The 16489-nt window shown below is 46.4% G+C and overlaps 1 protein-coding gene across 2 annotated transcripts in view; it reads right to left on the bottom strand.

Moving 5' to 3' along the window:
- LOC139467166 (centriolar satellite-associated tubulin polyglutamylase complex regulator 1-like) overlaps window positions 1-16489 on the bottom strand; it is a 33220-nt gene that overhangs the window by 4061 nt on the left and 12670 nt on the right. Inside the window, exons 5-9 of one of the 2 annotated variants that reach the window (XM_071248890.1) lie at window positions 16335-16420; window positions 8494-8686; window positions 7056-7165; window positions 5451-5505; window positions 826-882 (exon numbers count right to left, since the gene is read on the bottom strand). In XM_071248890.1, coding sequence (XP_071104991.1) covers window positions 843-882; window positions 5451-5505; window positions 7056-7165; window positions 8494-8686; window positions 16335-16420 — 484 coding nt within the window. In that variant the 3' untranslated portion in view covers window positions 826-842. The remainder of the gene's footprint in view (window positions 1-825; window positions 883-5450; window positions 5506-7055; window positions 7166-8493; window positions 8687-16334; window positions 16421-16489) is intronic. The other variant, XM_071248889.1, reaches the window with a different exon arrangement.

Raw genomic sequence — 16489 nt, 5'->3', positions numbered from 1 at the left:
TGGGCTGAGCAAGTCGTTCTGACACCAAAATAGCATCAAGAACCTCCAGACCCCCTACATCCTCCAGACCCCTACAACCTCCAGACCCCTACATACCCCACAGCCCTACATCCTCCAGACCCCCTACATCACCCAGACCCCCTACATCCCCCAGACCCCCTACATCCTCCAGACCCCCTACATCCCCCAGACCCCCTACATCCTCCAGACCCCCTACATCCCCCAGACCCCCTACATCCTCCAGACCCCCTACATCCTCCAGACCCCCTACATCCTCCAGACCCCTACATCCCCCAGACCCCCTACATCCTCCATACCCCTACATCCCCCAGACCCCCTACATCCCCCAGACCCCCTACATCCCCCAGACCCCTACATCCTCCAGACCCCCTACATCCCCCAGACCCCCTACATCCTCCAGACCCCCCTACATCCCCCAGACCCCCTACATCCTCCAGACCCCCTACATCCTCCAGAACCCTACATCCCCCAGACCCCCTACATCCTCCAGACCCCTACATCCCCCAGACCCCCTACATCCCCCAGACCCCCTACATCCTCCAGACCCCCCTACATCCTCCAGACCCCCCTACATCCTCCAGACCCCTACATCCCCCAGACCCCTACATCCCCAGACCCCCTACATCCTCCAGACCCCTACATCCTCCAGACACTGACACATGACAACACCAACATGACACATGACAACACCAACATGACACATGACAACACCAACACAACACAACACCAACACGACACATGACAACACCAACACGACACATCATAACACAAGGGTGGACATCTACTGGACAACATCAAGTATACCTATTCACCAGGGGGCGCTACTTGTTCATCACATACAGATCATACACAGGCATCCGACTGCAGCGAGGGCGGAGAAATACGACATTGTTATACAACCAGTCTATATATACATAACATACTATAACAGACGTGCATACAAGACTCTAAAATTACATGACAGCAGTATATTAATGTACACAGATAGAGAGGATATGTCCCACATGGACTGTAACATGTGTATACATATAGCATATTTCTCCATGGGCTGTAACATGTGTATACATATAGCATATTTCTCCATGGGCTGTAACATGTGTATACATATAGCATATTTCTCCATGGGCTGTAACAGATGTGTATACAGTAAACAAACACGTTTTTTACCAACTGACTGATATAAAAAACTTCATGTTAGTCCCAGATATTTTTGTATATACAGTCAAGTCTCGTTAATCTGACACTTGTTAATCCGACAATCTTTATCCAGCATGAATGATGTGCTATTTCGACTCGTTAATCCGACAGTCTCGCACTGCGACTCCGACACGCCTAATTTGCCACAAATTACCGAAATCACTCATTAATCAGTCTTGTTAATCCGACTCAGTTATCAGCGTACTCCGTGGTCATCTGCCCGCGAGTACACAGCCAGTGTTTAGATGCGAGACAAGTCGGCTGGAAGCTGCATATTACAAAGCTGCAGACATAAACTTTGCTTAACAATTAACAGTTAATGCTTCAAATACAGAAAACAGGATTAATCACATGCTTAGATTACCTCAATCTCATTAGATACAAGTTCTCACTATCGCTGAGGACATCCCATTACAGGTCACGTCAGAACAACCTTTCGCGAACTATAACCGACCATTGAAATGACTAACAACGTCAGCCACTTAGAAAGCAGCTTTCTTAAGCCATGCGGTACCAGTTTCAAACTTGCGACTTCCATTCCAGACAATGCTTTTTAAAGTATTTTGAATTAGTCATAGTCCGTAACAGTTGTTTTTTGTTTAGCTTTAGAGGTTGCATGATTACAAAACATATTCCTCTAACAATGTAACATAACAATATGAATATTTCCTTTTTATCTTTTTATTACATGTTTGTATCCTTATCTATCGTGTAGTTATCTGATTTTCTGTCACAAATGCTGATACTACTTAATTTCGTTTATCCGACATACTCGTTTATCCGACATAATCATATGCAACCAACCATGTCGGATTAACGGAACTTAACTGTACATGCTCTATGCTGATAGTGAGTGAGTGAGTATGGTTTTACGCCACTTTTAGCAATATTCCAGCAATATCACGGCGGGGGACACCAGAAATGGGCTTCACACATTGTACCCATGTCGGGAATCAAACCTGGGTCTTCGGCATGACGAGCTGACGCTTTAACCACTAGGCTACCCGACCGCCCTCTATGCTGATAACCCCCAAATATGGTATTCGTTATAACCGTAATCTACTGGGTGTATATAGAGCCTGTACCTCCATGGATTGCAGTTTGAGTCAAGTCATGAACGACAGTCAGAAATATTGCTACATAAAACCACAAAGTATAAACAAAATAAAAGAACAAGTGAAATAAAATTATTAGCAGATATTCAAACACGGGGTTAGTTGTAATTAGTACAAATATAAGAATTACCTTGAAGAAAGAACTCATGCAAAAATATAAAAAAGAACAAAGTATGATTTTATTCATGTTGATAAAGGTAGAACTAGTATGTACAAATCAAGGCAGCATTTCTCAGGAACCCTCATGTCACCATAACATGTACACAGTGATGAGGTCAAGGAGAACGGGTGTTCAGATAACGGGACATGAACTGTGTACTTCATGCTGAGGGGCGGTCGGGTAGCCTAGTGGTTAAGATGTTTGCTCATTATGTCAAGGGCGCAGGTTCGATTCCCAACATGGGTACAATGTGTGAAGCCCATTTCTGGTGTCCCCAACAGTGATATTCCTGGTACATTGTTAAAAGCGGCATAAAACCATACTCACTCACTCACTCACTACATGTCAAAACAGAAGCAGACCATTTAGGAGATAAACATACTGTGTTTTCATTGTAGATCTAGGTTACCTTTAGATTTAACCGCGCTAAATTGTGAATTTGGAATCGAATACGCAGCCAGAGGTTGCAAATGTTAAATTTTGTGTATCAAACTCTGTGGTGTTAGCAAACACATTGAGTGAAGCGGCATGGGATGAGTGGGTGAGTGAGTGAGTGAGATTTGACGCCGCTTTTAGCAATATTCCAGCAATATCATGGCAGGGGACACCAGAAATGGGCTTCACACATTGTACCCATGTCTGGAATTGAACCCGGGTCTTTGGCGTGACAAGCGAACACTTTAACCTCTAGGCTACTTGACCGCCCCTGAAGTGGCAAGGGTTGAGGCCAGGGTATTGTGTGGATTGCCGATTTGAACTACAGAGTAACTGACAACACCCTTAAACAGAATATGGAGCTGCATTTGCTCAAGCAGTTTGTTTAGACCGTCATACTTCGCTTGCACATAGGACAGGCATTGAAAGCATGTAGCACGGCAACTTGGTAGGCTAAAATGAGGCGGACGCCCCTAGATAAAACTAAGCAAGCTGTGCAAAGCTTTTGTTCTACCCCCCATGTCACCATTGTGACGCCATATTGCTCATTGTGATGCAACAGATATGACGTCACAGTCAAATATTGAAAAGCGCCAAATTCCAAGCTCTGTTGTCCCCAAAACTTAAAACATATTCTCTTTGTAGATTTCTATTGTGTTTTCTGCACAAAATGTATTGCCACACATCCTTTGAATATTGTAGTAACAGCAAATTTGCCAAGGGGAAAATGTTGACACCTCCGATCAGTTATGTTGTTTCAGGGGCCAAAGGGAAGATATCGACACCTGTCATCAGCTATGTTGTTTCAGGGGCCAAAGGGAAGATATCGACACCTGTCATCAGCTATGTTGTTTCAGGGGCCATGGAGAAGATATCGACACCTGTCAGCAGCTATGTTGTTTCAGGGGCCAAGGGGAAGATATCGACACCTGTCATCAGCTATGTTGTTTCAGGAGCCAAGGGAAAGATATCGACACCTGTCATCAGCTATGTTGTTTCAGGGGCCAAGGAGAAGATATCGACACCTGTCATCAATTATGTTGTTTCAGGGGCCAAGGGGAAGATAACGACACCTGCGATCAGCTATGTTGTTTCAGGGGCCATAGAGAAGATATCGACACCTGTCATCAGCTATGTTGTTTCAGGGGCCATGGAGAAGATATCGAAACCTGTCATCAGCTATGTTGTTTCAGGGGCCATGGAGAAGATATCGACACCTGTCATCAGCTATGTTGTTTCAGGGGCCAAGGGGAAGATATCGACACCTGTCATCAGCTATGTTGTTTCAGGGGCCAAAGGAAAGATATCGACACCTGTCAGCAGCTATGTTGTTTCAGGGGCCATGGAGAAGATATCGACACCTGTCATCAGCTATGTTGTTTCAGGGGCCATGGAGAAGATATCGAAACCTGTCATCAGCTATGTTGTTTCAGGGGCCATGGAGAAGATATCCACACCTGTCATCAGCTATGTTGTTTCAGGGGCCATGGAGAAGATATCGAAACCTGTCATCAGCTATGTTGTTTCAGGGGCCATGGAGAAGATATCGACACCTGTCATCAGCTATGTTGTTTCAAGGGCCAAAGGAAAGATATCGACACCTGTCAGCAGCTATGTTGTTTCAGGGGCCATGGAGAAGATATCGACACCTGTCATCAGCTATGTTGTTTCAGGGGCCAAGGGGAAGATATCGACACCTGTCATCAGCTATGTTGTTTCAAGGGCCAAAGGAAAGATATCGACACCTGTCAGCAGCTATGTTGTTTCAGGGGCCATGGAGAAGATATCGACACCTGTCATCAGCTATGTTGTTTCAAGGGCCAAGGGAAAGATGTTGACACCTGTCATCAGCTATGTTGTTTCAGGGGCCAAAGGGAAGATATCGACACCTGTCATCAGCTATGTTGTTTCAGGGGCCATGGAGAAGATGTCGACACCTGTGATCAGCTATGTTGTTTCAAGGGCCAAGGGAAAGATGTCGACACCTGTGATCAGCTATGTTGTTTCAGGGGCCAAGGGAAAGATGTCGACACCTCTGGGAAGCCGGAATCTCACTGACATGTCACGATTCCACTGTGAAGTTGCGTAAAGTGAGTGAGTGAGTATGGTTTTACGCCACTTTTAGCAATATTCCAGCAATATCCAACCGGGGACACCAGAAATGGGCTTCACACATTGTACCCATGTCGGGAATCGAACCCGGGTCTTCGGCGTGACGAGCGAACGCTTTAACCACTAGGCCACCCGGCCGCCTCGTTGCGTAAAGAAAGTAAAACCCGCCCACTAACTGAGCAATCTATCCTGTGTTCATGAAACTATCCTTCGTGCAGGTACCAATTTCCCATGGCTTGCGTCAATGTTATCACTATTGTATTGAGAAGAATGAGTGGATTTCCCTGGCGCACCATATTAATGTGTGGTTAGGAAACAAGAACATTACAAAGTGTAATCAATCCACGAGATTCACACAGTGCCACATCCACAGTGCCAGGCCGAGGGGTGCCACAAGGATAGATGCTTACGATGAGATCTCTGCCTCCCCCGTCTCCAGCAGCTCCGTCTTGGGTGGAAGTCGGCCTGTGGAACAAACACGCCATCAGATATATCACATTGCTACAAGATCAGAATTAGATGATCACATGGTTACAGGGTGAGATCAGATGATCACAGGATTACAGGGTGAGATAAGATGATCACATGGTTACAGGGTGAGATTTGATGATCACATAGTTACAGGGTGAGGTTAGATGATCACATAGCAATAGGGGGAGATTAGATTATCACATGGTTATAGGGTGAGATTAGATGATCACATGGTTACAGGGTGAGATGAGATGATCACATTGTTACAGGGTGAGATGAGATGATCACATAGTGACAGGGTGAGATTAGATGATCACATGGTTACAGGGTGAGATTAGATTATCACATGGTTACAGGGTGAGATTTGATGATCACATGGTTACAGGGTGAGATTAGATGATCACATGGTCACGGGGTGAGATTAGATGATCACATGGTTACAGGGTGAGATTAGATGATCACATAACTACAGGGTGAGAGAAGATGATCACATAGCTACAGGGTGAGATTAGATGATCACATGGTTACAGGGTGAGATTTGATGATCACATAACTAGAGGGTGAGATTAGATGATGATAAGCTACAGGTTGAGATAAGATTATCACATGGTAATAGGGTGAGATTAGATGATCAGATTCACAGGGTGAGATTAAATGATCACATGGTCACAGGGTGAGATTAGATGATCACATGGTCACAGGGTGAGATTAGATGATCACATGGTCACAGGGTGAGATTAGATGATCACATGGTTACAGGGTGAGATTAGATGATCAGAGTCACAGGGTGAGATTAGATGATCACATGGTTACAGGGTGAGATAAGATGATTACGTAGCAACAGGATGGGACAAGCTGATCACCTAGCAACCGGGCAAGATTAGATGATGACATAACTCCAGGGTGAGACAAGATGATCACATGGCTACAGGGTGAGATTAGATGATCACATAACTACAGGGTGAGAGAAGATGATCACATAGCTACAGGGTGAGATTAGATGATGACATGGCTACAGGGTGAGACAAGATGATCACATGGCTACAGGGTGAGACAAGATGATCACATGGCTACAGGGTGAGACAAGATGATCACATGGCTACAGGGTGAGACAAGATGATCACATGGCTACAGGTTCACAAGTAGATGATCACATTGCAACTGAATCGATATATTGTGGGTCTCATATCTGCAGCCAGAAATCAGTGAGAATGTAGATGATATCAAATACAGTTGGTTGGTTGGTTGGTTGTTTAATGCTGCACTCAGCAATATTCCAGCTCTATGACAGCGGTCTGTAAATAATCCAGTCTGAACCAGACAATCCAGTGATTAATATCATGAGCATCGATCCACGCAATTGGGATGGATGACATACATCAATCAAGTCAGCAGGCCTGACCACCTGATCCCGTTAGTCGCCTCTCACGACAAGCATAGTCGCCTGTTGTTGCTGAAGATCTATTCTACCCTGGATCTTAATCCGATATCCAAGTCGATATCACATACAGATGACACATCAAACCCAACAAAGAGTATCTCACCTATGTGTTCGTTGATGGACTCACTCTTGGCAATGGCCATTAGAAAGCCATAGAAGGACACCCGGGGAACCGTGAAGAGAATCTCCTTCAGTGCTGACACAGGTGGTGTGCTGTGGGGGAAAACTGTCCAGTAAACATCACATGACAGACACGTTCTTTAAATACTTCACAATAAACATCATTAACCTGTAGGACAAGCAGGGCATGGTCCACATGGCTACACACATCACACCATGTGTAGACTTGAACCTGGTGTGATGCAGGACAAGCAGGGCATGGCCCACATGGCTACACACATCACACCATGTGTACACTTGAACCTGGTGTGATGCAGGACAAGCAGGGCATGGCCCACATGGCTACACACATCACACCATGCGTAGACTTGAACCTGGTGTGATGCAGGACAAGCAGGGCATGGCCCACATGGCTACACACATCACACCATGCGTAGACTTGAACCTGGTGTGATGCAGGACAAGCAGGGCATGGCCAACATGGCTACACACATCACACCATGTGTACACTTGAACCTGGTGTGATGCAGGACAAGCAGGGCATGGCCCACATTGATAAACACTTCACACCATGTGTAGACTTGAACCTGGTGTGATGCAGGACAAGCAGGGCATGGCCCACATGGCTACACACATCACACCATGTGTAGACTTGAACCTGGTGTGATGCAGGACAAGCAGGGCATGGCCCACATGGCTACACACATCACACCATGTGTACACATGAACCTGGTGTGATGCAGGACAAGCAGGGCATGGCCCACATGGATAAACACTTCACACCATGTGTAGACTTGAACCTGGTGTGATGCAGGACAAGCAGGGCATGGCCAACATGGCTACACACATCACACCATGTGTAGACTTGAACCTGGTGTGATGCAGGACAAGCAGGGCATGGCCCACATGGATACACACATCACACCATGTGTAGACTTGAACCTGGTGTGATGCAGGACAAGCAGGGCATGGCCAACATGGCTACACACATCACAGCATGTGTAGACTTGAACCTGGTGTGATGCAGGACAAGCAGGGCATGGCCCACATGGATACACACATCACACCATGTGTAGACTGGAACCTGGTGTGATGGAGGACAAGCAGGGCATGGCCCACATGGCTACACACATCACACCATGTGTAGACTTGAACCTGGTGTGATGCAGGACAAGCAGGGCATGGCCCACATGGCTACACACATCACACCATGTGTAGACTTGAACCTGGTGTGATGCAGGACAAGCAGGGCATGGCCCACATGGCTACATACATCACACCATGTGTAGACTTGAACCTGGTGTGATGCAGGACAAGCAGGGCATGGCCCACATGGCTACATACATCACACCATGTGTAGACTTGAACCTGGTGTGATGCAGGACAAGCAGGGCATGGCCCACATGGCTATGTCGTCTCACCTGAAGGCCACCCGGTCACAGAGTGGATACAGCGATCGGAAGAACTGCATGGCGTCGATGCCATCCGCTGGCTGGTGGTTGAGTTGGTGGACCTTGGTGCCGGCGCTGGCGGAGGGCACGACCACGGGGTCACGGGGACTTCGCTGTGTCTGGAGGATGGACTGGTAGATCTCCCCACTCTTCTCCAGGAACTCTGCAGCACAGAAACATCCCCAGTTATCCATGGTGTTCTATCTCCTATTTTGACAATAATGTATTTTAAAAAAGATACAATTTATACTTATCCTGACTCATTCTCATTGCTTATCTCATTTCTGAAAAGTAGTGGAAACTTCCTGAACATTGTTCCCAGAGAAAAAAAACCAAACAGCTTTTTTAATGTAACAGTCAAAGTATTCTATCATGACGATAATGTATTTAAAAAAAATATAATTTATACTTATCCTGACTCCTACTTATTGCTTATCTCATTTCCGAAAGGTAGTGGAAACTTCCTGAACAGTGTTCCCAGAGAACATAAAAACAGCTCAACCAACCTCCCCCTGAGCCGCGCATGGCAGCAAAGGCCTCTAACCAATCACTGACTCATCACTCTCTCATTGTGTTTCCTACGGCTGAGATACGTATGACGTGGAAGAGGGGGCGGCTGGTGCTTTAATGTACGAGTCAGGATAAGTATAATAATATTTTTACTTAAAAAATGCATTTTTAATCTTGTTTATCTCAACTTATTTGTGAAAGAGAGTGGAAACTTCCTGAACTGTGTTCCCGGAGAACAGAAAAAAACAGCTCACCCGAACGCACCTCTGGTCTGTGCATGCACCTAAAAAATATGTGACCAAGCAGGAATACTCGTCACTCTCTTGTTTCTTTACCTAACAGCTGAAACACAGGGAAAGAGGGGACGGCTGGGTGGGCGCTCCAGCATGTGAGTGAGTGTTCCCCGAGAACAGAAAAAACAGCTCACCCGAACGCAACTCTGGTCTGTGCATGCACCTAAAAAATATATGACCAAGCCGGAACACTCGTCACTCTCTTGTTTCCTTACCTAACAGCTGAAACACAGGGAAAGAGGGGACGGCTGGGTGGGCGCTCCAGCATGTGAGTCAGGATAAGTATAAATGATATTTGTACTCTAACAAATACATATTTTACCTTATCCTGACTCATACTATTGCTTGAATCCCACGGAAGGTCATGGGTTCCACCTGCGCACGTGGGTCAGATCGAGATCTTTTCTTATAAGGCATTCGGAAGGTGATTCTTAATTCTTCTTATATCATTATGGGGTACCACCTCCTTCCTGTGAAAGAGGGTTGTAAATTTGATAGATTTCGTGGGTTTTGTAAAGTTCGCTAAGGAAAATATTTTCCTGCTCACTTTAAACGATGATAGTTTTAAATGAAGGTCATAAACTCAACACATTCGTTATCACTCATGGTAGAATTACGTAGTAAAACAGGGGAACATGGACTTTCAGTCATTGGTTATGGGGCTGTAACCAGACATCAGGAAGTCTGCATGATAAAGGGTGAGTATTCCGTGGGAAGGTCTATCTTCTAGTAGTAACTGTAAGTAGTTGTGCGACCAATAGTCCAAATTGGTGAACTACAGGAACATCTGGTGCGGAGTAGTTGGAGATAGTGATTAGCAAACACAGTGTCCAGTATCGTCAGAATGGAGTAGTTTCCCTGAAGCACTAGGGTAGACTCTATGGCTCTCACTTTGTGTGGGTTGGATGCTGATGGTGGAAGGAGATGGTTGTTGTGGATCCTGCTGCCTTGTGGGCTCTGAGAGTGGCTGCTCTCATCAAGAAGGAGATGGTTGTTGTGGATCCTGCTGCCTTGTGGGCTCTGAGAGTGGCTGCTCTCATCCAGAAGGAGATGGTTGTTGTGGATCCAGGCCTGCTGCCTTGTAGGCTCTGAGAGTGACTGCTCTCATCGAGAAGGAGATGGTTGTTGTGGATCCTGCTGCCTTGTGGGGTCTGAGAGTGGCTGCTCTCATCAAGAAGGAGATGGTTGTTGTGGATCCTGCTGCCTTGTGGGGTCTGAGAGTGGCTGCTCTCATCCAGAAGGAGATGGTTGTTGTGGATCCTGCTGCCTTGTAGGCTCTGAGAGTGACTGCTCTCATCAAGAAGGAGATGGTTGTTGTGGATCCTGCTGCATTGTGGGCTCTGAGAGTGGCTGCTCTCATCAAGAAGGAGATGGTTGTTGTGGATCCTGCTGCCTTGTGGCCTCTGAGAGTGGCTGCTCTCATCAAGAAGGAGATGGTTGTTGTGGATCCTGCTGCCTTGTGGGCTCTGAGAGTGGCTGCTCTCATCGAGAAGGAGATGGTTGTTGTGGATCCTGCTGCCTTGTAGGCTCTGAGAGTGACTGCTCTCATCGAGAAGGAGATGGTTGTTGTGGATCCTGCTGCCTTGTGGCCTCTGAGAGTGGCTGCTCTCATCGAGAAGGAGATGGTTGTTGTGGATCCTGCTGCCTTGTGGGCTCTGAGAGTGGCTGCTCTCATCCAGAAGGAGATGGTTGTTGTGGATCCTGCTGCCTTGTAGGCTCTGAGAGTGACTGCTCTCATCCAGAAGGAGATGGTTGTTGTGGATCCTGCTGCCTTGTAGGCTCTGAGAGTGGCTGCTCTCATCCAGAAGGAGATGGTTGTTGTGGATCCTGCTGCATTGTAGGCTCTGAGAGTGACTGCTCTCATCCAGAAGGAGATGGTTGTTGTGGATCCTGCTGCCTTGTGGGCTCTGAGAGTGGCTGCTCTCATCCAGAAGGAGATGGTTGTTGTGGATCCTGCTGCCTTGTGGGATCTGAGAGTGGCTGCTCTCATCAAGAAGGAGATGGTTGTTGTGGATCCTGCTGCCTTGTGGGCTCTGAGAGTGGCTGCTCTCATCCAGAAGGAGATGGTTGTTGTGGATCCAGGCCTGCTGCCTTGTAGGCTCTGAGAGTGACTGCTCTCATCGAGAAGGAGATGGTTGTTGTGGATCCTGCTGCCTTGTGGGGTCTGAGAGTGGCTGCTCTCATCAAGAAGGAGATGGTTGTTGTGGATCCTGCTGCCTTGTGGGGTCTGAGAGTGGCTGCTCTCATCCAGAAGGAGATGGTTGTTGTGGATCCTGCTGCCTTGTAGGCTCTGAGAGTGACTGCTCTCATCAAGAAGGAGATGGTTGTTGTGGATCCTGCTGCATTGTGGGCTCTGAGAGTGGCTGCTCTCATCAAGAAGGAGATGGTTGTTGTGGATCCTGCTGCCTTGTGGCCTCTGAGAGTGGCTGCTCTCATCAAGAAGGAGATGGTTGTTGTGGATCCTGCTGCCTTGTGGGCTCTGAGAGTGGCTGCTCTCATCGAGAAGGAGATGGTTGTTGTGGATCCTGCTGCCTTGTAGGCTCTGAGAGTGACTGCTCTCATCGAGAAGGAGATGGTTGTTGTGGATCCTGCTGCCTTGTGGCCTCTGAGAGTGGCTGCTCTCATCGAGAAGGAGATGGTTGTTGTGGATCCTGCTGCCTTGTGGGCTCTGAGAGTGGCTGCTCTCATCCAGAAGGAGATGGTTGTTGTGGATCCTGCTGCCTTGTAGGCTCTGAGAGTGACTGCTCTCATCCAGAAGGAGATGGTTGTTGTGGATCCTGCTGCATTGTAGGCTCTGAGAGTGACTGCTCTCATCAAGAAGGAGATGGTTGTTGTGGATCCTGCTGCCTTGTAGGCTCTGAGAGTGACTGCTCTCATCCAGAAGGAGATGGTTGTTGTGGATCCTGCTGCCTTGTAGGCTCTGAGAGTGGCTGCTCTCATCCAGAAGGAGATGGTTGTTGTGGATCCTGCTGCCTTGTAGGCTCTGAGAGTGACTGCTCTCATCAAGAAGGAGATGGTTGTTGTGGATCCTGCTGCCTTGTAGGCTCTGAGAGTGACTGCTCTCATCCAGAAGGAGATGGTTGTTGTGGATCCTGCTGCCTTGTAGGCTCTGAGAGTGGCTGCTCTCATCCAGAAGGAGATGGTTGTTGTGGATCCTGCTGCATTGTAGGCTCTGAGAGTGACTGCTCTCATCAAGAAGGAGATGGTTGTTGTGGATCCTGCTGCCTTGTAGGCTCTGAGAGTGACTGCTCTCATCAAGAAGGAGATGGTTGTTGTGGATACTTCTTTGAATTATGCCAAGATAACGGAATAAACAGTCTTCTTACTCTTTGCCTTCTGGAACCTGTCCTCTGCAGGGAGATGTGTAGAGCTCTAACTGGACATAGGGATAACCTTCACTGTCCTCTGATCCCAGTATGGATGAGAATGGGATGTGAAACTGTCTGGTTGACCAGGCAGCAGATTCTTGGCGATAAAATCACATCTTGGGTTCAGATGATCCAATGCACTTTTGCCACTGTCAATTTGTGTACATGAGAAATCGATTGCATGTATCTCTGACAGTCTAGCTGTTGTGGCTAAGACCAGTAGAAATAATGTGTTCTGAGTCCGATGTCCAAAATCAGTTTGTTGTAATGGGACATACCCATCCCAGGTTAGGGCTCTGAATTTCTTAAGCTGATCTTCAAGCCTGTACGATCCTAGGAAGGCTATCAGCTTTGGTGAGTTTGATTCCGTTATGCATTGTTAGATCGAAGCTGATGGCCGCAAGACAGGTTTCTAATGTTGAACTTTTGAGATTCCTTGTGGTACGTAATGGACAAAGGAACTCTTCTACTTGTGGTAAAGTAACTTTAGCTGCTGTAAATCCTTTATAGTTTGCAAACTGGTCAAAGCTCTTCCATTTATCATCATATAAATTCCTTGTAGATCTGAAGACTCTCTTTGCTGCTCTGTCTGAATATCCTCTTCTCATGAGGTGGAACATAATATGCTCCACACCTGAAGCCTTTGATGAACTTGTTTGGTGTGATGATGGAGTAGAAGGTTTGGCCAGTTTGGAGCTACAGTGTTGGTTTCTCTGCTAATGTGACAAGCTCTGGCAATGAGGCACAACCAAAAGCAGTAACAGATTCTTGGTGTCTCTGATTTTCTGTGTTACCGGTGGTACTTGGTGTGTCTGATTTTCTGTGTTATCAGCGGTACTTGGTGTGTCTGATTTTCTGTTTTATCGGTGGTACTTTGTGTGTCTGATGTTCTGTTTTATCGGTGGTACTTTGTGTGTCTGATGTTCTGTTTTATCGGTGGTACTTTGTGTGTCTGATGTTCTGTTTTATCGGTGGTACTTGGTGTGTCTGATTTTCTGTGTTACTTTGTGTGTCTGATGTTCTGTGTTATCGGTGGTGCTTTGTGTGTCTGATGTTCTGTGTTATCGGTGGTACTTGGTGTGCCTGATGTTCTGTTTTATCGGTGGTACTTTGTGTGTCTGATGTTCTGTTTTATCGGTGGTACTTTGTGTGTCTGATGTTCTGTTTTATCGGTGGTACTTGGTGTGTCTGATTTTCTGTGTTACTTTGTGTGTCTGATGTTCTGTGTTATCGGTGGTGCTTTGTGTGTCTGATGTTCTGTGTTATCGGTGGTACTTGGTGTGCCGGATGTTCTGTTTTATCGGTGGTACCTGGTGTGACTGATGTTCTGTGTTATCGGTGGTACTTTGTGTGTCTGATGTTCTGTTTTATCGATGGTGCTTTGTGTGTCTGATGTTCTGTGTTATCGGTGGTACTTGGTGTGCCTGATGTTCTGTTTTATCGGTGGTACTTGGTGTGTCTGATGTTCTGTGTTATTGGTGGTACTTTGTGTGTCTTATGTTCTGTTTTATCGGTGGTACTTGGTGTGTCTGATGTTCTGTGTTATTGGTGGGACTTGGTGTGCATGATCTTCTGTACAGTCAGATGTATCAGTGCTGGTGTTGGTAAGCTTGAAGTCCCTGCAATGATATTGTCACGGCGTTGTTGGTCACAACCAGGGCGCCGGAACTGGAGAAACGAAGGTTGGAACCTGTCTGTTAAATCTGATAGCAAATATACCCGCAGAGGTATTGACATGGAGATTGCGTTCATCTTTTGAACACCGGCCCGGTCCCAAGTGGATGTAATAAGTGCACTCCCCAGCTGATTGTCGAGGTCTCGATGTAACGACCGTTGAAAGTAAGCCTAATCTTGGAGATCGAGGCTGCATGTATAATTCTTCGGTCTGAATGATCGTACGAAGTATCATGAATGAGACCATGCAGAAGTATGGCAGTGTTAAAGTGGTGCCTTGAAGGAGCGTAGAGAACAGTTGGAGCGTATGCTGCATCAATGCATCTGTAACGGATGACTTGTCCTTGGCGGGTGTGGCCTCAGCGTGAACTACTCCACATGGCGTCATCGGGCGTCTACTGAAGTTAGTGGCACATTCTCATTGACCTGATTGTGCAGGAGCGGCATCAAATGCAAGTAATCAGGCAAACCAATCTGTAAAGGTGCACGTCTCGCATTAGGTCAGTCTGACCTACTTCCAGCAAAGTCGCATAGTTTGTTTACAGTCAGTGAAAGCTTGACACGTGACAGGTAAATCATCCTGTGCAAAAAACATAAAAAACTGCATTCTTGTCGGGGACGAGGTCCAATGCTCCACACACTGACAATCCAGTGTGAACTTTATGGTAGATGTACAAAGTGATGTGTCGAGTTCTGAAGCTTAACGGTTTATATGCAGTCAGTTCCCTGTAAATCTGTGATGTTTGAATCCCCAGGTGAGAATCATGACGGTCATGAATGATGATTCCGGGAGTCTGGGTCCCCGGTAGTACAGGAAGACTGTGTAAAATGTCAAGGCGGTTGTCAGTGCTGCGATGATCTGTTGTGTTTAGACACAGGTATTGATCTTCAGAACAGTGACCATCACTTCACAGAGGTTGCATCGGTGCCGAACCTCATTGTTCTCCCGTCTAATTGGTGTTGGTTCAACGTGAACTGAATGATTTCATGGTGAGGGCGTATCCTGATCTGTGCCAAACTTGAGCATCAGATAATAAGAGAGATCCCTTCAGATGAAAGTGTCGAGGGACTGCGAAGGGTGTCTGCAACGAAGGACACTCAGCAGCAATCTCAGCGGTGACCTCAAAAACATGTCATCTGAAGGAAAAGTGGGTGTTACCTTAGTCCTCTTGTTATGAGGAAGAAAAGTGGATTAAATATCGTCTTTTATGACCCACCTTGAACAGATGGGTTGCGGAGCACAATCTGGAACACCCATGCGGCAGATGTCACAAAATCTCATCATATAAAAATAGTTAACATTTAACCAAACTTTGTAAAACAAGTAAGTTAAATTTGAAAAAGATACACAGGTATGATGAGCTAAGGTTTGAAGAATGTAATCTAAGCTACAACTTTTATGAAAAACTATTAATTCAGATAGGATGGCTTGGATTACGAAAGCACAGACAAATTTTTTCCATGCACACTGTAGACTTGAAAATGAGAGAGTGACGAGCATACCGGCTTGGTCAAGTGCTTCTGGTGCGGTTGTGTGGCACGCTCGGGTGAGATGTTTTTTTTCTGTTCTTGGGAACACAGCAGAGGAGTTTCCACTACCTTTTCGGAATGAGACTGATGCCAATTTATAGTGCTAGCTCACCGAGATATCATGCCGCAGTTTAACATGAATACCCCACTCAGACACAGTATACTGACTCTGAGCCGACCAGTCCTTGTTTTAGCCCCTTAATGCCGAGCGCCAGACAGGGTAACAACAAGTACCATCTTTTAACGTCTTTTGGTATGACGCAGCCGGGGATCGAACCCCCGGACCTTCTGCTCTCTGGGCGGACGCTCTACCACTAGACCACGGATGCAGTCTGGACAAGTGAGGGAACTGTATTGCATCATTGTACAATTGTATTATTGTAATGCATTATCAGCCAGAAAGACATGTGGATTGGGAACTTTTGAACGTTCTCACCTTCGTAATAGAACTGCACCTGCAATGCATAGATGAAGTCGGAGAAGCAGATGAGGCAGTCGAGGGCATCGTCGATCAAGATGATCCTGCATTGGAAGACATGACAGTTACAGGTAGATACACCACTAAAGGTAGATACACAGGTACAGGTGGAT

The sequence above is a fragment of the Haliotis cracherodii genome, unplaced genomic scaffold (genome assembly GCF_022045235.1).
Source record: "Haliotis cracherodii isolate W230 unplaced genomic scaffold, xgHalCrac1.p SCAF_19, whole genome shotgun sequence".
NCBI classification, from domain to species: domain Eukaryota; kingdom Metazoa; phylum Mollusca; class Gastropoda; order Lepetellida; family Haliotidae; genus Haliotis; species Haliotis cracherodii.
Note: the sequence above shows the minus strand (reverse complement) of the source record. Positions and strands in the feature narration are given on the sequence as shown.